The 24,603-nt window shown below is 38.7% G+C and overlaps 1 protein-coding gene across 10 annotated transcripts in view; it reads left to right on the top strand.

Annotated features, from left to right (window-relative positions):
• Window positions 1-24,603, top strand: part of foxp1b (forkhead box P1b) — a 559,907-nt gene that overhangs the window by 227,526 nt on the left and 307,778 nt on the right. For all 10 annotated transcript variants that reach the window (XM_072280576.1, XM_072280573.1, XM_072280566.1 and 7 more), the window contains one exon: window positions 17,230-17,411. In XM_072280576.1, coding sequence (XP_072136677.1) covers window positions 17,241-17,411 — 171 coding nt within the window. In that variant the 5' untranslated portion in view covers window positions 17,230-17,240. The remainder of the gene's footprint in view (window positions 1-17,229; window positions 17,412-24,603) is intronic.

The raw sequence follows: 24,603 nt of genomic DNA, 5'->3' as shown, positions 1-24,603 counted from the left end.
AGTGTTTGTGTTTTAATTGTAATTCTTTTTAATATTTTAAATTAGCTTCCATTTTTATCATTACAATTAATGTTTAACATTTTTGAATATTATATCAGGCACTTTTGCAGTCTTATGACTGTTGTTAAGTGTGGAGGTGCACAATTGTCAATGTCATTTCATAGGCAAGCATTTTTCATGGTAAGGCTCTATGCTTCATGTGCCTCACTGATGAGCAGCCAGCTTCAGAGTTCTGATAGCAGGTGTAGGTATGAGAGTGCTGGGTATGGCCAGCTCACCACTCATTGAAATGGCATGGACCAACCTGTATTTTGTACATTGAGCGTCATTGAATTGAACCCAGTAAACACAACATGCATTTAAGTGAGGGAGAGTTAAATAAAAGAATGACAGAAAATAAAATGTATTTTCCTGCAGAGTTTTATTTGCTGTGGGGCTCTTGTGGTTTTCATAATGTAATTTAATATCATGGGTGCATGGATGTTGTATTAGTTTAATTACTGGTAGAAATGCAAGCGGGAAGATTACCTATAAGTGGTCTAAGTGGAAGGGTAGTTATCATGAAATTGATCAACTTTGAAAAGTCTCAAATACCCTTGCAGGAACCACATAGCATCCCTAGTTTCATGTTGTATGTCAGAAAAAATAATTGTAGGACAGCAATGGGAACCCAATTGTGATTGTGTAACACCCCTGTGGTAGTGAGATGTCCAGTTATTCCAATTAAGCAGAAAGTACAGACAGCATGGCAATCAAATCTGGATAAGAATATGCCCATTAGCAGGGTAGCCAAGGTCACTGCAAACTCTGTGATTTTTCTCTCAATCTAATTTATACTTTAAGTTGAAAGAAATGGGTGGCGCAGTATGTTAGCACATTTTTTTCACCTTCGGGACTCTGATTCATATCCAAAGCAGGCTGTATGATTGCAAGTTTCCTTTATCTATTAACTGGGAATCTCCAAGTGAATTGACTTTGGACAGTTTCAGCCCAGTGAGTCTGCGTCAGAGAACTGCTCATAATAAAGCACTAATTGTGTGCTCTTGTTTACACTACAATCTGCTGCAAGTTTGAGTCAAAGTGTCCTTTTTATTTTTCTGGAGAAATCCAGTGTGAGTATTCTGTGCATAGTTCTATCTTCCTATCCTCACTTCCTCCTGTGACTGCCTTTTCTTTTGCCCTATTACATCAGACTAAATTTAATAGCCCTTCAGATTTTGCTTTTGTGAGTCTTTTTTGTTTTGGGAGAAAGAAAGGAAATGTATGATTTTAGATATTTGCTGGTTAAGTAATATGTAAATATAAAAGTTAAGCCTCTTATACTCTGAGCATACAATGTCCAGTCTACATGAAATTAGTTTTTGATCGCACGTAAAGTGGTTCAAGAATCTTTTATTATCAAACAATATGTAAATTATACAACCTTGAAATTTGCTTGCTCGCAAAGCAAGAAACCCGAAAGAACCCATTTTTAAAAAAAAGAATAAAAATCTAAGACCAATACCTGTTGTGCAACAGAAAGGAAAAAAATACAAATCATACCAACAATTGAAGCAAATGCCAGCATTCGGAACCAAAATTGAGCCATCAGATCCAAACCCCGTGATAGCTTGGGGTAGGCCCGAAGCCTCACTTATCAGTTCATTGTAGTAGTGGGCACGGACCACAGCTACCGGGGCAACCTTCATAGTCTCAGTGCCATGGAGATGACTATTGAGGAAAATGAGTGAAATCAGCTCTCATCCTGACTGACACTCTTGTCTTTTTCAGTCAGTCTGGGCCAGTGTTTAAATTGACCCAGTGACGGAACAGTGAAAGACTCTGGTACCCTGGAGAGAGAAAGACATCTTTGGGATAAATTTGACGGTTGCATGCTCCCAGTAGCAACCATGCCAGAAACACTGATGGTGAACCAATACAGGAATGTTGTGTAAATTAATCCTACCAACCCTTCCTTTGAGCATGACCCCCACAGAGTGATGGATTCATGAATCACCTTCTCTGAAATTGATCCATTGGTGGCAACTAATATCAATTGACCTCATGTTCTGATATTAACATGGGTAATATGATTTTTCTTGATTGATAGAGCATTGCCATGGATCACAACATGCAGAAAGGGAAAGAGATGGTTCTTTTTATGCTTCACCGCATAATGGTCTGTGTTTGCTTGGAGCACTTGGTACTAACATCAGAAGGCTTTCATTATTACTTTATTAGATTAAAACTTTAAACTAGTTTAATTCGTTACTAAAAGCTAACAATGAACCAAGTTGATTCTGAATCGCCCAAATTATATTGTATGTAAAGCAAGATAGGATGGGAATGCCAGAGGTTTGCCACATCCACAGTATATTTATTGAACTTAGTGAGAGCACCATGTTCCCAATCAGCTACTGTATATCTTTTGCAATTGAAGAAACTTGCCTCAGAGTCAGAGGACAGAATCTGATGTGCAGATATCCTGATGCTTCAGAGAGGGACAGGGTTATCTATTAATTTTGACTTAAGCAATTACAGTGCCTATAAAAAGTATTCACCTCCCCTTTGGAAGTTTTTATGTTTTATTGTTTTACAACATTGAATCGTAGTGGATTTAATTTGGCATTTTTTGACAGTGATCAACAGAAAAAGACTTTCATGTCAAAGTAAAAACAGATCTGTACAAAGTGATCTAAATTAATTACAAATATAAAACAAAATAATTGGTTGCATAAGTATTCACCCTTTTTAAGTCAGTATTTAGTAGATGCACCTTTGGCAGCAATGACAGCCTTGAGTCTCTGTGGATAGGTCTCTATCTGCTTTGCACATCTGGACACTGCAATTTTCCCCCATTCTTCTTTACAAAACTGCTTGAGCTCTGGCACATGGCATGGGGATGGTGAGGGAACAGCCCTTTTCAAGTTCAGCCACAAATTCTCATTTGGATTGAGGTCTGGACTCTGATTTGGCCACTCCAGGACATTAACTTTGTTTTTAAGCTATTCCTGTGTAGCTTTGGATTTATGCTTGGGGTCATTGTCTTGCTGGAAGACAAATCACCCCAGTCGCAGTTATCTTGCAGGCTGCATCGGGTTTTCCTTCAGGATTTCATTGTATTTTGGGCCGGCTGGTGGCTGAATGACATCGGTGCCGGACCCGGGAGTGGAGGTTCCCAGGTTCGAAACCAGTCGGGTCTGCTCCCGAGTACGCATTCCATTCGTGCTGTGTTGAGTGTCGAGATCGCAACTCAACCTCATAAAATAAAGGGAAAGTACTGAGAAAAATGTCTGTGTGAGGAGTGGTGCGCCACAGTCTCTCTCTCTCATTCCACGCCTTGTAAAAATCCATGAAAAAGACATCATCACAGACGCACGCAGATGCACGCGCACCGACTCGCACGCATACAGGCACACGCAAAGAAAAAGGATTTCCCTGTATTTTGCTGTATTCGTTTTACCCTCTACCTTCACAAGCCTTCAAAGGCCTCCTGCAGTGAAGCATCTCCACAGCTTTGCTGTAGGGATAGTGTATTTTTGATGATGAGCGGTGTTTGGTTTACACCAAACTTAGTGTCTAGTCTGATGGCCACAAAGCTCAATTTTGGTTTCATCAAACCATAGAACCTTCTTCCAGCTAACTTCAGAGTTTCCCATATGCCTTCTTGTAAACTCTAGCTGAGATTCCATGTTGTCTTTTTCAACAGTGGCTTTCTCTTTGTCACTCTTCCATAAAGCTGCTACTGGTGAAGCACAGAGGCAACAGTTATTGTACGCGCAATCTCTTCCATCTCAGCCACTGAAGATTGTAACTCCTCCGGAGTTGTCATAGGTCTCTTCATGGCCTCCCTTACTAGGTACCTTCTTGCGCAGTCATCAGTTTTTGAGGATGGCCTGCTCTAGGCAGAGTTACAACTAATTGACTAAACTGTACTCCAAGGGATATTCAGTGACTTGGAAATTTTCTTTGTATCCTTCTCCTGACTTGTGCTTTTCAGTAACCTTTGCGTGGAGTTGCTTGGAATGTTCTTTTGTCTTCATGGTTTAGTTTTTGCCAGGATACTGGCTCACCAACAGTTGGACCTTCCAGATATAGGTGTATTTTTACTACAGTCAGTTGAAACACCTTGACAGCACACAGGTCTTCAAACACAGATCTCCATTTAACTAATTATGTTACTTCTAAAACCAATTGGCTGCACCAGTGATGATTTGTTGTGTCTTATTGAAGGGGGTGAATACTTGTGCAATAAATTATTTTGTGTTTTATATTTGTAATTAAATTAGATCACTTTGTAGAGATCTGTTTTCACTTTGACACAAAATTCTTTGTTTTTTTGTTGATCAGTGTCAAAAAAGCCAAACTAAATCCACTGTGATTCAATGTTGTAAAAAAAACATGAAAACTTCCATGGGGGTTGAATACTTTTTGTAGGCATAGTATACCTCTGGTTAGTTGGTTTATATTTAATTAAGGTCACAGAGGGAAGCCTTTGACAATGACTCAGGCACTCAGATGCAGCAGTGACAATTTCAAATACACGCTGCTGGTGTGGCTGAAAAGAAACCCGAACAGAGGAGGAATGGCAATTGACATTCACCACTGTGGTCCAGGAGGCTACAAGTGTATAGGATTGGAAAAAGAAGAATGGAAGAGAGATTGGGTAATATTGTTTGAAGGATAAATTCTGTCTTCAGCAGCAATAACTGGGTGTCCTGCTGTGTTATCTTGCTTATGCCAGGGCTAAAAAAAGAGTTTGGAGAAACAAAGGGAGGATTGAGTTGGAACCAATGACATAATGAGAACAAAGGATGAAATTTTGTTGAGGCAGTATGAACACTATTTGTAAAAAAAAAAGTAATCTCAGAAGTTAATGAACTTTTGATTACTAGTTCTATGCAAACTGGCATTGAGACAGCAGGGAATATAAGGCATAAGTAAATGAAGTGGAGCATCATTGGTGAACATCAAGGGAGTTATTCTGTTGGGACAGACTCCACTTAAAACCACCTGGGGCCATTGGCTCTACCAAATCAAATAATATTTTTGTGGTTATTAAAAATATAAGAGTAGTGGTATATGTAAGGTTCAGGTAAACTGGTAAGAAGTCTGGTAAACTCGTAAAAGATTCAGGTAAAAAGTCTGAATACAAAAATGAAGACTTTAGAATGAAGAGCGATTTTGTAAAATCAAGTTTTACTGTATCCCAGACTGTAATAGTAACTAAGGCCAGACCAAGAGAAAAGAGTAAATTGCCAAAATGAAAGGCAGTACATTTGAATGTAAAAGAATTTGTATGAAGATAGGTGGTTTAATTGGACAAATAGAGATAAATGGGTTTGATTTAATAACCATTACTGATTAGTGTTTCCAAGTTGACCAAGATTAGGAAGTGAATATTGCAGGATGCATGACTTTTGAATAATAGGTAATTGAACAGAAATTCATGTAGTCTCGATAATGAAAGTTGAGCTATGTCAGTGGGTAGAAAAGATCTTAGTCCATAAAATCAGGATCAGTCAGTGTGAGTAGGTTTAAAAACTAACAGCAAATACTGCGGGAGTGGTTTATAAAATATCTGGTGTATGTCGGGAAATTAGAGGATCATGTAGAAAGAATAATGTAATAATGCTGTCTTTCATCTTCATGAAGAGTGAGTAAACCAAGGTGGCAGAAGTGGTTTGGAATATGTTCATAGAATACATTCAGGGCTCTTTTGTAGAACTATTTGTTATAAAAACAATTTGGGAACAGATAATCCTAGTTCTAGTGGATTGTGTGTTAATTAGTAATCTTACACTAAAGAAGCCTTTGGGAAGAATGATAATGAAATGATACAATTTCATATCAAAACTGAGGGTCTGCTTTAGTCTGAAACCAGTGTCTTATTTAAATACATTTGAGGAGTTATGAGTGGCAAATTGGCTAATGTTGAAAAAATTAGATTAACAATAGTGATTTTTAGATAAGGCAAGCATTTAAAAAAAATTATAATACTTATTGAATAAACATTTCCCTAAGTAAGAAAAACTCTACTGGAGAAGTAGTCTTTTCATAGCTGAAGAGAGAAGAGTTGTGGTAGATTAAAAGAAGAGTAATGCAATATTGTCAGAAAAAACCTAAGGATTAACTTAATATAAAAATTCAGCAAGGCTTTGACATAGGGTAAGAAATTAGAACCTCGAAGTAAATTGGCAAGAAATATATACAGACATTTCAAGTGTGTAACTGGAAGAAGTAAATAAGAGCAATTAAAGAAAAATACAGGAACCTTGGATGCAGGGAGAGGAGGAATTTCAATGAAGAGCAATGAAATTGAAGAAATGATATTTTGTCTTCACAGTTGGATGCCATGTTATTGAAAGTCCTCTCCAGTTTAAGAATACCAGAATTATATACATCCTGTGCATAAAAACAAGTTTTTAGGAGACTGAAGGGATGGATTTGCTGATTCCTTGTGGGGCTCTATGCATATTCTGCTGCCTGGGAAACCCGGTTTTCAGTCACAGTTCTGACTTGGAAACTGTTCAGACTATGAGTAGTTTACAGGAATGGAATCCTGTTTAACTTTGGGATAACCTGTGTACTGTAGAAAGTAAAGAGTAGATCAGGGTACATACTGATCTCTTATTCCTTGATGCTCAGGCAAGAGATCAGTGCTTGAGATGTGGTCAGCCATTTGGAGATGGGAAAAGAGTTTATTTTTCCACTCAATGAATGTGAATCTTTGATGTTCTCTTTTGCTTTTCAGTTGCTATGCATTGTCATGATGAGATTGAAAAGTTTTTGAGCATTGTTGAATTGAGAGGATGAGGAGAGGAAGTGAGCCACAATCTCATTGAATGGTGAAGAAGGCTATAGAGCTGCTTTTGCTTCCATTTGCTATTTCACTTGGATTGCAACTTCATTTAATTTTGGTGCTCCCGTCTTCCATAGGGTCACAGAGTAGACAAATGAGCTAAATTCCAGACATGTGTAAGGAGTAACTGCACTTGATGTCAAGGTAAAATTTGACCAAGTCTGAAGACTAGGAGTCCTGGTAAAATTGAGGTAAATGGAAATGATAACCGAGAGAAATACTGCACTGATTGGAGTCATAGCTTACATAAGGAAAAGTAGTTGTGATATCATGTAGCTCCAAGCATTGTTGCTGAGGGAAGTATATTAAGCCCAACCTTTAAGTTGCTTCATTAATTTCATCAAAAGATTAGAAATGGAGATATTCACTGATAGAAACATAGAAAACCTACAGCACAATACAGGCCCTTCGTCCCACAATGCTGTGCCGAACGTGTACGTACTTTAGAAATTAACAAGGGTTACCCATAGCCCTCTATTTTTCTAAGCTCCATATACTTATCCAGGAGTCTCTTAAAAGACCCTATCGTATCCGCCTCCACCACTGTCGCCGGCAGCCCATTCCATGCACTCACCGTTCTCTGTGTTTTTTGGGGAAAAAAAAAACAAACTCCTCTGTACCTACTTCCAAGCACCTTGAAACTGTGCCCCCTCATGTTAGCCAATTCAGCCCTGGCGAAAAAGCCTCCGACTATCCACACGATCAATGCCTCTCATCATCATACACACCTCTATCAGGTCACCTCTCATCCTCTGCCGCTCCAAGGAGAAAAGGCTGAGTTTTCTCAACCTATTCTTACAAGGCATGTCCCCCAATCCAGTTGTAAATCTCCTCTGCAACCTTTCTATAGTCTCCACATCCTTCCTGTAGTGAGGTGACCGGAACTGAGCTCAGTACTCCAAGTGGGAGCAACCTGGCCCAAAACATTGACTGCACTTCTTCCTAGCCGGGCCTGCTGCGTTCACCAGCATTTTTTTTGTGTGTGTTTCTTGAATTTCCAGCATCTGCAGATCTCCTCATGTCTGTACTCCAAGTGAGGTTTGACCAGGGTCCTATATAGCTGTAACATTACCTCTCGGCTCTTGAACTCAGTCCCATGGTTGATGAAAGCCAATGCATCATATGCCTTCTTAACCACAGAGTCAACCTGGGCAGTAGCTTTGAGTGTCCTAGGGACTCGGACCCCAAGATCCCTCTGATCCTCCACACTTCCAAGAGTCTTACCATTAATATTATAGTCTGCCATCGTATTTGACCTACCAAAATGAACCACCTCACACTTATTTTGGTTGAACTCCATCTGCCATTTCTCAGCCCAGTTTTGCATCCTATCGGTGTCCCACTGTAACTTCTGACAACCTCCATACTATCCACAACACCCCCAACCTTTGTGTCATCAGCAAATTTACTAACCCATCCCTCCACTTCAAGGGGTCCCAGAACAGATGCCTGAGGCACACCACTGGTCACCGACCTCCATGCAGAATATGACCTGTCTACAACTATTCTTTGCCTTCTGTTGGCAAGCCAATTCTGGATCCATATAGCAATGTCCCCTTGGATCCCATGCCTCCTTACTTTCTCAATAAGCTATGCATGGGTATCTTATCAAATACCTTGCTGAAATTCATATACACCACATCTACTGCTCACCTTCATTAACATGTTTAGTCACATCCTCAAAAAATTCAATCAGGCTCGTAAGGCACGTCCTGCCTTTGACAAGGCCATGCTGACTATTCTTAATTACATTATGCCTCTCCAAATGTTCATAAGTCCTGCCTCTCAAGATCTTTTCCATCAACTTACCAACCACTGAAGTAGAACTCACTGGTCTATAATTTTCTGGGCTATCTCTACTCCCTTTCTTGAATAAGGGAACACATCTGCAACCCTCCAATCCTCCGGAACCTCTCCCGTCTCCATTGATCATTGCCAGAGGCTCAGGAATCTCCTCCCTCAGCTCCCACAGTAGCCTGGGGTACATCTTGTCTGGTTCCAGAAACTTATCCAACTTGATACTTTCCAAAAGCTCCAGCAGATCCTCTTTCTTAATATCTATATGCTCAAGCTTTTCAATCTGCTGTAAATCATCCCTACAATCACAAAGATCCATTTCCATGGCGAATACTGAAGCAAAGTATTCATTAAGTACCTCTGCTATCTCCTCCAGTTTCATACACACTTTTCCACTGTCACACTTGATTGGTCCTATTCTCTCACTACTTATTTTCTTGCTGTTTACGTACTTGTTGAATGCTTTGGAGTTTTCTTTTATCCTGCTTGCCAAGGCCTTCTCATGGCCCCTCTGGCTCTCCGAATTTCATTCTTAAGCTCCTTCCTGCTTGTAATCTAATAGATCTCTATCATTACCTCATTTTTTGAACCTTTCGGAAGCTTTTCTTCTTGACTAGATTTTCAATAGCCTTTGTAAACCACGGTTCCTGTACCCTGCCATCCTTTCCCTGTCTCATTGGAACATACCTATGTAGAACACCATGCAAATATCTCCTGAACATTTGCCATATTTCTGCCATACATCTCCCTGAGAATGTCTGTTCCCAATTTTTGCTTCCAAGTTCCTGTCTGATAGCTTCATATTTCCCCTTACTCCAATAAAACGCTTTCCTAACTTGTCTGTTCCTCTCCAGTGCTATGGTAAAGGAGATAGAATTGTGATCACTATCTCCAAAATGCTCTCCCACTGAGAGACCTGACACCTGACCAGATTCTTTTCCCAATACCAGATCAAGTACAGCCTCTCCTCTTGTAAGGTCATCTATATACTGTGTAAAGAAACCTTCCTGAACACACCTAACAAACTCCATCCCATCTAAACCCCTTGCTCTAGGGAGATGCCAGTCAATATTTGGGAAATTATAATCTCCCACCACGACAACTCTGTCATTGTTACACCTTTCCAGAATCTGTCTCCCTATCTGCTACTCAGTGTCCCTGTTACTATTGGGTGGTCTATAATTTAAAAAAAAACACCTAGTAGAGTTATTGACCCCTTCCTGTTTCTGACTTCCACCCACAGAGACTCAGTAGACAATCCCTCCATGACTTGCTCCTTTTCTGCAGCCTTGACATAATCTCTGATCAGCAGTGCCACATCCTCACTTCTTTTGCGTCCCACCCTGTCCTTTCTGAAACATCTGAAGCCTGGCACTCGAAGTAACCATTCCTGCCTCTGAGCCATCCAAGTCTCTGTAATGGCCACCACAACATAGCTCCAAGTACTGATCCACACCCGAAGTTCATCCGCTTTGTTCATGATGCTTATGTTAAAATAGACACATCTCAAACCATGACGATTTTGGAATGTTGAAAGACACTTGCTGTTTCTCTGAAAACAAACCAGCACCCATGGCATGCAACAAGATCCAGACAATATTCTGGTGGGGGCTGATGTGGTAAGTAATAGTTATGAATGCAAGTGTCAATAAATGAATGCATTCAGCAAGAAAGTCCAACCATCTATCCATGATATGCAGCCAGATTACTATGACCAGGACTTTCATGATCAGGAATAGAGGGTCTCTGCCAAGCAGAAACTTTTGTTTGGATCAGCCACTTAAGTAATTTGCTAAAGCAGCAGGTTAAAATTGGATACTGAGCAGTAAGTTATTCATGTCCTGGAAAACCAAAGCATCTGTTTTAGCAATCTTTAGTTATGCCATTGACGAAAAGAATCATTATTTGTTATAATGCCATAGGATCTTTCCTGTCCACCTGAGAGCAAAGATCAGATCTCAGTTAACTTTTGATTGAAAGATTTCAACTCTGATACTGTGGTATTTTCTCCAGAAATATCAGCCTATATTCTGGGAGTAGAATTGGAACCCGAGGGTCCTAATGCTGACGCAAGTGTTGTACTGACTTTGCCTTTGCTAGCCCACTGAGTTGGGTTCATTCGGCCTTTCTTTGTTGGTAGGAAAAGTGTTTGATTACTTTTATAGTGGATCAAGATGTTGAACATCATTATAAAGCTGTTATTTTTGTGACTGATATGAGGGCATATGGGATAGCCTTTGGACCTGGAGCTGCACTTGTGAAGCTGTTCAGGAAGCCATGATAACTGATGTCTACTTTGATTATGTGATTTTAAATTATCAGTTACTACCAAAGTTAATATGTTTTGCTTAATGCTGGTGGCACTTTGAGTGAAAGAAAACAACAATTTCATGTTGTCCGATTAAAACTAGTTTGAATTCATTTTAATTGTTGAAAGAACTTGCTAGTTATCTAAAATGCAGTAATGAAATGTTCAGGGTTCTTGTTTAAAGGCTTTATGTTCCTTGATCTCTTGGTCATTCTCATCAAATCAGTTCTGCTTCTTATTAGAATCTCTTCATGGGTGTTATTATGGGAAACTAGAGGAGTCTATTTTCTGTAGCTCCTGTCATCTGGTCTGCAGGTTGTCTGTGCACTACTGTCTCAAAGGTACCTTTTGTGTGTTTTGTCTTTGGATTTGTGGTATTGCTTCTGTTGCTGCCAGAATTTGGGGACCAAGATGATAAACATGCATCAGTGATGTAAGTATCCTTGAAGCCTACTGCCTGAAGGATGACGTATTCTAATGGATACCAATATCTTGACCTGGGTGTTGGTTAATGTAAGTTTTTACTCTGAGTATTTTGTTTGGAGGAGGACCCCAGTGGAGTTGGCCTCTTCTAATCCCTCATTGGTGAGCACATCTTTTCCATCCCAGCTTTGAAGTTACCCAGGTGGATCAGTGTGCTGTGACCATGTAGGATATAGTCAAGGTTATTGTAGAAGTTCTCTTTGGCCTCATCAGTTACTCCTAAAGTTAGGACATATGCAAAGATGCTTACATAAACACAATGTACATATGTGCTGAAGAAGTAGGGAAATATCAAAGGTTGTATTACACAGTGAGTTCAATCTTCTTGCTTCAGAATAAGGGGCTGCTCATTTAAATGGCAACGGAGGAATTTCTCTTAAAGGATTATAAATCTTTGGAATTACTAGTAGCAAAGAGCTGTGGTGGCTTACTGCATTTATTAAAATATAGGATGGACTGGTTTCTGGGCTACATGAGTATTAAAGGCTGTGGGGATCAAAGACAAATTAGATTTGAGTCTGATAATCAGACCAGCTATTACATTCGAAATATAAAGCAATGCCTGAGCAAGGACCTGGACTTGCTGCAATTTGCCTATCACTATCAAGTCCATGGCTGTTGGAATCGTATTGGCTCTCCACTCTGCTCTAGAGCTCTCGGACAACAGCCATACATACCTCAGGTAGCTGCTTATCAATTACAGCTCTGTATTCAAAGCCATCATCCCTTCACTACTAATCAACAAGCTTCAAAACCCGGGCCCCAATACCTCCCTATGCAACTGGATCCTTAACTTCTTCGTAGTGAGGCCATAGGCAGTGTGGATTGACATTAACACCTCTTCCTCGCTAACAATCAACATGGAGGCACATGTGTGTTCAGCCCACTACGCTACTCTACATTCATGACTGTGTGGCAATGCACAGCTCAAATGCCATTTGTAAACTCACTGATCGCACCACTGTTGTTGGCAGAATCTCAGATGGCAATGAGAAGGCATGCGAGAGTGAGATAGATCGTCTGGTTGAGTGGTGATGCAATAACAACATCAGCAAGAATAAGGGATTGATTGTACACTCACTGGTCCTCACTGATGGGTCAGTGGTGGAAAGGGTGAGTATCTTCAAGTTTCTGGGCACCACACACCTCAAGAGTTTCTATCCTGGGCCTAACACATTGATGCAATCACAAAGAAGGCACAACAGCATTAGGAGCTTGAGGAGATTTGGTATGCTATCAAAGACTAGCACATTCCTGCAGCTGCATGGTGGAGAGAATTCTGACTGGGTGCATCACTACCTGGTATGAAGGCTGCAATGTGCGGGATCAAAAGAGGCTGCAGAGGGGTGTAGACTCGGTCAGCTCCATCACAGGCACAGCCCACCCCACTATTGCAGACATCTTTAATGCACCCCACCATTGAAGATATCTTTAAAAGATAGTGCCTCAAGAAGGCATCATTCATCATTAAGGATGTCACCACCCAGGATGTGTGCTTTTTACTCGTTACTACAGGAGATTGTACAGGAGTCCGAAGACCCACGTTCAACATTTTAGGAACAGTTTCTTCCCCTCCACCATCAGATTTTCTGAATGGTTCATGAACACTTCTTCACTATTCCTCTTTTGCACTACTTAATTATTATTTTAAAACTTAGGGTATTTTTAATGTCTTGAACTGTACTGCTGCAACAAACCACAATTTTCATGATGTACATCAGTAATAATAAACCTGATTTTTTTTGATTCAGACTTAAGTTGCTCCAGTTCATACTTGCATGTAAATCTAAACATCCACACTGCAACATTAAGAATATTTTGGATGGAGGGCCATTCAAAAATTAAACAATGACCTGAGCAAGCTCGTTGCAGAATTGGTTTCATTTGCAGACTGTGCTCAAGTTATGTAAATAAATTGGTTTTGCAACTTAAATTAGGAACAGGCTAGAACAACTTTTTGATGAGATAAATGCTTCATGGAAATAATGTAAGTTTCTCCATGTTTATCGACAAACCAATTGCAACTATTATTTGTAATGCTGAGCCTGAAAATGTTATCTTGTGGAACACCAGTAAATTGCATCCATTTTCCTCAAACCCACCCTCCTGTGGCACTTCGAAATTGCTCAAGTGTTGTAACACTTTGATCTACATGTGCTCAGAAAGACCATTTTCCCACATGTTGACATTTGATGAAATTATTCAGTTTTGCCCGGAGCACATTGCTTCTCTGTGAGTGTGTTTGTTTGAAACCGGTTTAAATACACACTTAAATCATTTTCCTGTGTCAGACAACTAAAAAAATTCTATATTAAATAGAATAATTTCTGCTGTGATCCTTCATCTTTTGTCATTGTGCCATTTGTAATAGGACAGCAGAAAGTACATTTGAACTGGAACAAAGGGATTTGATTTTAGCTGAAAAGCCAACTAACTGAACAAAATAGGGCAGGTTTTGTGTGGTTAACAAATGATGGATGTGGCTAACCTGCTGATACAAAACAATTGCTGTTTGTGAGTAAACAGAGCTTTGTATAAACAAGTTGTGCTGCTTTCTCACTGGGGCTGATATCATGATTGGGGCTGCAGCTGCTTTACCTAATATACAAAATTCACCACTTGTATAAATGTCAGTGGATGAAAGAAGACTAACTAGTTGTTTGTCTTAAGTTTTTTCCACTGTTTACTCAAGCCACAATGCATTGCCACGACCTTGATTCTCTAAGTACTGGGCCCCTTTCTCCACCTCAATCTGTTTACATTGTCTTGGCTGAGTGTCACCTACAAAATCTGTTGATTATTTCACCTGGTTAATGTTAAATTGGTCTTGCAAGATGATGTGTTTGTTCATGAGCACAAATGCAGGCACCTTGTTTACAGTAGCTATGGCAGCAATCAGTTATTAAACAAATATACCCCTGTTTACGGGTGTGAGCAACAGTTTATTCAGTATGGTTGGACAAAACTTAATGCTGTGTTTTGATAAAGAAGAAGGGAACTTGTCCATGGAATGCAGCTCAAGCAGACTTGGGTTTGCTTTTCTTATCAGAGACTTCAATGAAGTGGGTAGCAGATTAGCAAACTGTTTCATTCTCCACCAGGTTTCCTTAGAGTGGAATGGTGTCTATACAGTTGTTTGCTTTCTCTTCCTTCCCCCTACGCCATTATTATCTGACAAAAGAGAAGGCAGAGCTGTACAGAATAACACGGGCATTCTGTGTGCATCAGAGATGGACAGAAAGTTCTTTGCCCAACAAGTGCTGTCTTAACAGGCCTCTTCTGTTAGAGTGGTGCAGTGTTGTGCTGCAGGCTTGGGAGGTGGTTGCAGGTGACTATGCATAGTTTGTTCCTCGCGGTGTTTGGTAAACAAGTTCAAAACCTTCACAAGGATTGCCTGTGTTATTGCTTTGAATGTTGTTGTTGTTCTAGAATATTTGTTGTGAATTTAAACCTGACAAAACCTGTTAATATTGACAACAGAATACTGGGACTGCTCAAAGACAAGGGAAAAGAATACAGGCACAGTGACCTTGACAAATCATGTGTGTTTGTGTGGTAGGGCCTTTTTCCCCTCTTAATTAATGCACTTTAGCTCTGGATGACTATTCAAAGAAAATCACATATTTTTATCTTCAATAATGCTGAAACTCACATTATGCATTGGAAATGATAAAACATTTATCATTTTTACCAACAGGTAATATACATAATTTATGCTGTTTTAGTGCTACCCTTTTTTGATATTCATGATGGATAACACTTAAGATTTCTTCTCGATATTGGAGAATGGTATTACACTACAGTAAAATTAATGAGAAGATAGATTTATGAGTTTCATTTGTTTGTCGATTCAAAAATTAATTGAGTGTTAATTTTAGCTGTTCCTCATCAGAATAGGTACTTAGCATTTGAGCATTATACTGCATTCATTGTGGGCTATCTTTGGTTTATTGTGGGTCAGTAATTTTGCATACATTGAAATAGCCTTTAGGCTCATTCTCTTGATTACTTTTTAGCTGCTGTGTATTAGAAAATTTACTCCTTCCCTTTTATAATTGTGAAAATTCATTATGGAGTGACAGTGCATGCATGATATCAGCAGAATGGTATGTTGTATTTTTAAACTGCATTATAGACACATTCTGTTTGGATAATTTTGTTTCTAGTTTACGGGTTTGCTAATATTCTTTACTATTTTGCATTTTCTGTCATACAGCATTTGAATTTGTTTTAATTTAGAACCTTTGAGTTGTCTTTTATTAGTGCCATTGTGGTTCCAGTGACTGAGCTTCCCACAGGAGTAAGCATGTGATATTATAAATCTGTATTTAGTTCAATTTTCACTTCCTTTGATGATTAGGCAGAGTGTTTTAAGGGCATTTTTTCTGCTTCATATAAATAATTGATCAGTTAAGTTAATTCATTTCAGCCTCACTTGGTCAACCATCATTAACTATCCTAGAATAAAGCCTCTTCTTGTTAGCTGAGCAACTTTCCTTAAAATGGTTAATTCATCAAAGTACGGAGTTACAGTTGGGCTTAGATCACAGAAGTATATCTGTATCAAGGTGTGAAGTGAATTAAGTGCCTGCCAACTGCTCAAGTTAAAGAGGCAGCACTTCTTGCATCAGACTTTTGAGATTTTATTTCCTAACTATCTGGAAACGTAAACTTGTATTTTCTCGAACAAGTTTTTTTACACATTACCTTCGTAAAGTATTCTGAATGGTTTATTTTGAATGTCGATGCACTGATCCAACAAAACTTAGTTGTACTATATTTTAATTTGATATTGAGCAGCAAGGAAGCGCATTTAGTAAGCATCTTTCTTTTTGTAAATATCACTACTTCATTAATCCAGTCACATGGATATTTTTATTTACTTTTCTTAGCTTCATATTAATTGTCACAAAGAGATTAACATTTCATTATGGTGTTGTCCAAGAAACTTGCAATTAATTCAGCTAATCAGCATGTTTAACAGTTCGTCCAGCATAACGACACAGATCTCTGTTTACAGATCACAGATAATATGGACCAATACTGGTCTGATTTATTTTCTACCTAGTTTCACTTTATCCCTTTGTCTCTTAAAGGTGTTGTCTTCCTGCTGGAGTGCAGTTCCACAGGCACCAGCTGATTTCTGTGCTTTGCCTACGTGGTGAATCTATAAGATTCACTTCTGACTCTGTATTCGCCCTGACAAAAAATCTTAACGATAATACAATTGTGTGGCAAATTTTGAATATGGCCATTAATGCTTGAAAACTAATTAGACTGATCCAAAATGCTGTTTCAAGGCAGATTATCAATCACTACAATTTTGTTTTCTCAGTCTCCACAATTCATACCACAAAAATTCAACACTGGTATGAAATTAGTTGCTGTATTTTTGTTCCTAGCAGTACTAGAGGCAAATGAACTTAAGTATTCTTTTGGCCTTTTGTTGGATTTTAATTGTGTCGCACAGTGCTGATACAAACTAAGGCCCAATTAAATCCTTCACTATATTCAAAGGCATTTTGTTTTACAGACACTTTATTTTAAACACCACCAGTGAAGCTAATTACCAGAAAAGTAGTTATATTTAGTGAATAGAAAATAATAATGTGTGCTATATATATTTATACTAAAACATGATGCAATTTGTGTTGGAAATTAAGTAAATGCAAAGCATATGTATGGCATTTCAAAATAAATAGACCTTTTGATGCTGCACATTTACCATTCTGACAACTCAGAAAGTAAGGATAAAATCTGAAATTACTTTTATTAACTATTATTTTGAATTATTTTTCAGGTTTTTAAGTCATGATGCAAGAATCTGGAACTGAGGCAGCAAGCAACATTTCAGCCAATCAGAACGGAGCTAGCAGTGGTAACCACTATCCAGACAGTAGCACAAGGGAGGGGAGATCAAACGGTGATATATCCTCGATTGAAGTGACCGCTGCTGAATTGGTTCATCTTCAGCAACAGCAGGTATACATTGTGCCATGGGTTTTCCATTTGATGCAAATTCCAGTTTTTACCTTGGTCTACATGTGCAGGTCGCTGCTTGAAGTAAATGTGCCATTACTTAGAGAACTGCAGTCATGCTGAATTCATTATTGCTGTAGTCACACAAAACCATGGATAAAATTTCAATAACTGCAGGCCACAGTTGAGTAAACAGTTGCACTGAAACTTAATTCCTGTTGACTTTTCCTCATTCTTTGCCAGGGGCAGATTCTGATGTGCTGTGCAAAAACAACAGAGTATATCTTCGATTAATGTGTAACATAAAAACAAAATCAGAACTGTTCAAAAAGGTTTTGAAGCACTTGCTTTGTAGTTTTAAATGATTTCTGCTTTTTAAAATGAGAAGAACTTAAAAAATGTGACTGTGGGTGAATTGATAAATTGTGTTTCATCAGTTCATTTTGTACTGTTCACTTTTGTTAAGGTCAAAATATTGAGATACTTTCTCCTTTTAAAAACATCTTTTATTTAGTTAATTATATTGATTAGTTGATATCAGTCATAATAATCACATTTCATGTAACTGCAGTAATGGCATTTGGGGATTTTTTCCAAAAATAAGGGCTTGAATTCCAAGGAAGCAAGCCTTTCTTTCCTCAGGAGAAGCATTGAGTTTACATTAAAACATGAGGAAAAGGTGGTAAAATCGTAAACAGTAGATCTGCTTCAAACCAACTCTAGAAAATAATAGGTAAAAACAAAGTTCAAATTTGTCAATTCTGTCAGAAAGTTTCTTACTCAAAGAGCAGTCTACGCTTGGAAGGAGCATCCTTGTACTGCACAGGGGGAGAAACCTCTGAGAGTCACTAAATGTCATTTTGGAAAACAGTAATGCCTTTCCACATGATTCAGCTAACCTGGTTCAAATGGTAGTCCTCTGTATCTAAATTGTGTGAATGCTGTGATCACAGTGGGTGTGTATTTTGAGAGGACTATTTTGAATGTCAGAAGCAGCATGCTGTTCTATGGTTTAAGCACGCAAATTGATAAATTCAGCATTAGTTTGGGAGGGGCTTATTACTTCCCTAGCACCTTACTACAAAATTTAAACTTGGGTTAGAGGCATCTTGTTCTTGAGTTATTTGGATTTGTGTATCAAATTGTATCCTTTTGCTCTGTTTAGGGAAAAGAAATGAATTTATGTCATGTACACTCTACCTGAAAGCACAGATTTGATTTGTAATTGGAAATGTCTTGGTAGATGTCTTGGATTTCAGTAATAATAGTGTAAATGGTAATTAGGGTTGGCTTGTTCAGAATAATTAGATCAGCATGTAATCCAAAAGGATTTTAAACTGACGATGTCGATAAAACGTTTGGAGGACAGGTGAATGCTACCATTTTAACTTGGTAAAAAGGCCAAAGGTCCAGTAAAGTTTTGGAACTTAATAGTTTGCTGCGATATTGTTACCTACAAATTCATGCATGTCTTTTGGATACAAACTTAAAATTGCCGTAAGTTATCTGGAACTTTCCTTACAGCTGACCTTTTGAGATGAAGGTAATTGAGAAAGGTTTGCACTGCTGACTATTGAGTTATAGATGAAATGCAAGGAAGAGTCATTGGTTAAGGATTGTGAAAGTTCTCTTAAAATTCTTGCAAGTGAAAGTTGATCAATACTTCTAAGCTGAATGTACCTGATTTATGTTGTAAGTATTAAAGTAAGCAATCACATTCTTCAAAAAATTAAGAAGAACGAAGACTGAAACTTGTTGCACAAAGCCACCCCCCCCCCCCAGGTTAGTCTGCATAATTTCACAAGACACTTACCACAAGAGGGCCACAGTGAAGGACTTCATTCTGTTCCAAAAAACAGAAGGCCTTGACAAGGTAGATACTGTCACTAAGTTCTTTCCTATAAATCCCACAAGCCAATCACATAAGGCAAAATTGTGGACATGTCTCTACTGGACTACCTGACTGCATAAAAGGTATGGTTTAGATCTTGTTCTTTTAATTCAGATTGGTTCTGAGGATGGCTGTGAATAGGTTCTGCAGTGCTTGCATATTGCATCTTACTCATATCAGTGTTCTAGGAAAAATAAACACAGGTATTTTGCAATTGCTAGCATTTATTGATAAATGGAGCTGAGCAGACAGAATTTAAATGTTGGTAAAGTGCATTTACAGGCTGCCTGATGGATCTGAAGTGTACTTGAGCTGGCGCAGTGATTTATTAATAAAAGGTTAAAGGGTGACTGTTTTTCTCAATATAATGCAGGTATTGTGCATGCCAGTTTTCACTGGTGTTTATTTATTAGGCAGAAGAGAACAAGCGCATATGAGCTGCTTTCGAATTTATGCTGCTAAACACCAGAGGATTTTGTGAGTCAGGACAACTTTTGAGTCAATAATCTGAAGCAAATGCACTGCCCTAATAGTTTTAAAATCCTTTCTAGTCAATGTGCTAGCTGGCATTATTTCAGATCAAACACACCACATTCCTGGACAAATGGGTAAATAGGTTTATTTGGTGGCTGAGCAGTGGTTGCACAGAGTTTTCAGTTTTATTTTGAAAGTTCAATCATGCATGTCATCAGTGGTTGGGACCTGAGGAAAAATACAAATTTGCTGAACCACTTATGTGAAACCAATTACATAGAGTTCATATGGAAGTTTTGTAAACTTGCTAGCTCATTATTTTACTCTTTTAGAATGAATTTTTAAAAGCCAGCACTTAAAGGCAAGAACTTAGAAATGATAAATAATATTCAAAGGTACGGACAAGTAATATTTGACTGGACTTGCTATATTCATGGAAGCACTGTTCAATGGAATTCAGTTACCAACACCATGCATGCACTAAGAATTACTTTCTTGCAGGAGAATTGTATTGGGCATTTATACAAACCCAATGTCAATCTCCTGTTCCCAATTCAGGTCAGATTTGAGGTCAAGAGGTGGGAGATGTTGCTTCAAAATATGATCAGAGTAAACAGCTGAGCACTATTATTTAACCACACTGCTGGATTTGGCTGCAAATTAAAAACAAATGTGAATTTAAAGCTCAAGTATAAACAGTTCCTTGGATTTAAAACAGCTGTGAATATTGAATTAATTCAAATTTACCCCAAAGTGTAAATGAGAACCCGCTAATTTACACATTCTCCTTCGCAATCTGATTGCTTTCATCTGATTGGGTTAGTACACAGTCCTTGTAAGGATCTTGTTTAAATCTTTGTATTATTAATAGAGACAAATTGATAACAGAAACAGAATCTCAAAAGGCCATCGCTGTTTTCTAGTTGCATGAATATTCATTTTTGAAGGCTCACACTTTATTCAGTTGGTAAGCTTTTGGAGCTGTAATTCTTGTTATCAGACACTTTCAAATTGTCTCTTTCTGACAAAAGAAGCATGCTAGTGTCTTTATTAGGTTTGTTCAGCTGCACTTGTTAATTGCTTGGTTAGCCAGCATTTGATGGAGAGCGTGGTTTATATTTTACTTTGTTTAGTCACTGGTCCTAAACATCAATGGATCAATTGTATTGCTTTGAAAGATGGTAAACCTCAGGTTTGATAAGCAAAAACAATAGAGGGCAGTTTGATATTGCACAGTTTAAGTTGGAACAAAGCAACAAAGGTATTCTGAGAATCTCTATCATCTTTGATTAGAAACAAAACAAAGCTATATTTGAATATTCTGTAAAATTTGTGTCAGAATCCATTTGAAAATGTATATTAACTTTGACTTGGTAGCATGTTTTCTGGGAATTTTTAAACTATCATACTAATACACTGAATTTTCTGTGGCAATTTACTTTTGACATTTTCTTTATTCTTTACTGATTGACAACACTTGTCTTTAGGCTGGATAAGACAGATCATCCTGTGAATGCCTCTGTTGTCACTACCTACTCGCAAACTTAAAAATTAAGGAATTAAGTAGGAAAAATGTATGTGTGACCAGTAGGCTGTGTCCCCCTCCCCCAATCTTTTAATTTAGTTAACTTCAAAGTGTGCAAGTGATATTACCAGTTATATGCTGCTACCAAAGATGAATTCCTCCCCTAAAAAAATCACAGGTATATTCAGATGTGAAATTATTAGAGTTTTGATTTAGAAATGTCCATCATATAAGGAATAAATCCCTGCTCACTAAATTGTACAAACATCTTGAACATTTCTGTATGACCACTGGCCTGGATTTTGTTAACAAAAAGTTCACTGTTATTAAATGTAAATTGACCACTAATTTGTAGTAATCACATGTTAAATGTCCAAATTGTTGTCAGAGTACCCCTGCTTGCTCAGAAGATTTACTAAAACTGCACCTACCAATGCAATCCCACATTGAATCATCTCAAATCGCATGAAATTATGGTATTTATATGATAGTAACTAAATTCACCAGATAATGTCAGGGTTTCTCCTTTTCAGTATAAGCAACATTAGTATTAAATGATTTCTCTGGCATTGAAATTTATCTTGTACAAGTGTGAAGTTCCAAATGATTTTATATTGTTCAAGACTCAGAAAAATGCTTTAATCTATGTGTTAATCATCATTTCTTTCCCTTTATTAAAATTTCTGGTGATGATTTTGTATTGAATTAGCCAGTTGAAGTTGAGTTAATTGTCAAATGCACACAAGTACATGTGTGGACAGGTACAATAAAAAAATCTTTTATTGCAGCAGCATCACAGAAGCATCATATGAGCAGGATTCCAAGAAAAAAAACTAAATAAAACACAATTTGTATACAATTTTATGCGAAAACACAATTAGAGCAAAATAAACAAAGGTTACTTCAGTGCAAAGGTGTAGCTAAAGTTGCCATTAGGGTTTTGCTGGTTGGTTTAAGAACTGAACGGTTTAAATAGCTGTTCTTGACCCTGATGATGTGGGACTTAAGGATTTTGTACCTCCTGCTTGATGATAGCTGTGCAAGATTGGCATGGTCTGGATGGTGAGGATCATTAATGATAGATGTTGCCGCCTTGAGGCACTGTCTGCTGTAGGTAATACCCACGGTGGGGAGGAATGTGCCTATGATATGTTGGGAAGTCCACTACTATCTGCAGCTTCTTGTGTTCCTGCATGTTCAACTTGCTTTATCACATCTTGATGCAACCAGCCAGGATAGTTTCAGCAGAAGTTTGTTAGAGTGTTGGATGATGAAAAGCCGAATCTCATTAACTTCCTAAGAAAGTAAAAACTCTGGCATATTTTCCATGTGATTGCATCTATGTGCTGTGCACATCTGATACATTACCCACCCAGGAATTTAAAATTGCTGACTCTATCCATTGTGGGCCCCTACCCTCATGTAAATTGGTGCGCATTTGCCCTTCTCCCCCTTCCTGTAGTTTTGTTGACATTGAGTGAAAGGTTGTTTTTGCAGCCTTACTGAATCAGGTGACTATCTGATTCATGACCACCTGTGATTCATCCAACAAAATAGTTTTTGTCAGCAAATTTGCATTGGAGATTGTGGAGCTGTGCTTAGCTACAGAGGCATGTGTGCACAGGGAAAATGGTGGGGGGCTAAGCACTTAGTCTTGAGGTGCACCTGTGTTGACAGTCAGCAAGGAGGAGATTTTGTTACCAATTCTCCCTGGGTGAGGTCTGCAGATAAAGGAAGTCAAATACCCAGTTGGAGAGAGAGGTGCAGACCCCCAGATGTTGAAGCTTGTTAATGTATTTGGATGGGATGATTGTGCTGAACGCTGAGCTGTGCTTAATAAACAATACCCTGACATACGAGTTCCTGTTGTCCAGATAGTCCAGAGCAGTGTGAGGAGCCAGAGAAATGGAATCTGCTATTGTCCTCTTGTGGCAGATCCAGGTAATTTCTGAAGTAGGATTCGTGCCGTAACCGTCCTCTCAAAACACTTCAGCACGGTTGATGTAAGTGGCACCAGAAGGTAGTCATTGAGACAGGCCAGCACTTTCTACTTTGGCTCTGCTGCAGTAGATGCCTTTTTAAAGCAGGTAGGATCCTCAGTTTGAAGAAGCAGGAGGTTGAATACGTCCGTAAATACCCCAGTCAGTTGGTCCGAGCAGATCTTTAGTGCTCAGTCAGTATGTCATCAGGACCAGATGCCTTTCGTGGATTCACCGTCTTGAAATGATGCCTGGATGTACTTTTTATACTTTATTGTCACCAAACAATTGATACTAGAGCATACAATCATCACAGCGATATTTGATTCTGCTTTTCGTGCTCCCTGGAGTACAAATAGATAGTAAATATTAAAAATTTAAATTATAAATCATAAATAGAAAATAGAAAAGGGAAAGTAAGGTAGTGCAAAAAAACCAAGAGGCAGGTCCAGATATTTGGAGGGTATGGCCCAGATCCGGGTCAGGATCCGTTCAGCAGTCTTATTACAGTTGGAAAGAGGCTGTTCCCAAATCTGGCCATACGAGTCTTCAAGCTCCTGAGCCTTCTCCTAGAGGGAAGAGGGACGAAAAGTGTGTTGGCTGGGTGGGTTGTGTCCTTAATTATCCTGGCAGCACTGCTCCGACAGCGTGCGGTGTAAAGTGAGTCCAAGGATGGAAGATTGGTTTGTGTGATGTGCTGGGCTGTGCTCACGATCTTCTGCAGCTTCTTCCGGTCTTGGACAGGACAACTTCCATACCAGGTTGTGATGCACCCCAGAAGAATGCTTTCTTCTTTCCCAGAAACATTCCCAGAAGAATGTTGGCCTCGGAGACTGAAATTGCAAGGTTATCTGGAGATGTGGGCACTTGTGTGGGTGTATTATAGTTCTCCCTATCAAAACGTGCATAAGACAGTGAGCTCAACTGAGAATGATGGGCCATTGCCACTTATGCTACTTGATCTCGCCATATAGGAAGTTGTAGTGTCCAAGCCATGCCACAGTTGTCGAGCATCCATCTGTGATTCCAGTTTAGTTTGAAATTGCCTCTTTGCTTTCACATTACCCTTCCAGAGGTTGTGCCTGAACTACTTGTGTAACTCGGGTTATGAATTCTTCCTGTCTCAGAAAATGCATATTCCCTTAATATTTTTTGACCTATTTGGTTAGAAGATGCATAGTTACTTGTTCTACACATAGAGATAGATCTCATAACTCCTGTGGTGGGTGCCATGCTGTAATAACTTTAATTACACCACCATTCAAAAGAACATTCCCACCCCACCCTTCCACCAGAATGTGTGGGTAAGTATGTCTAATTAATGAG

The sequence above is a fragment of the Mobula birostris genome, chromosome 16, assembly GCF_030028105.1.
Source record: "Mobula birostris isolate sMobBir1 chromosome 16, sMobBir1.hap1, whole genome shotgun sequence".
Classification (NCBI taxonomy): Eukaryota; Metazoa; Chordata; class Chondrichthyes; order Myliobatiformes; family Myliobatidae; genus Mobula; species Mobula birostris.
This window is presented reverse-complemented; position numbering and strand designations above follow the sequence as displayed.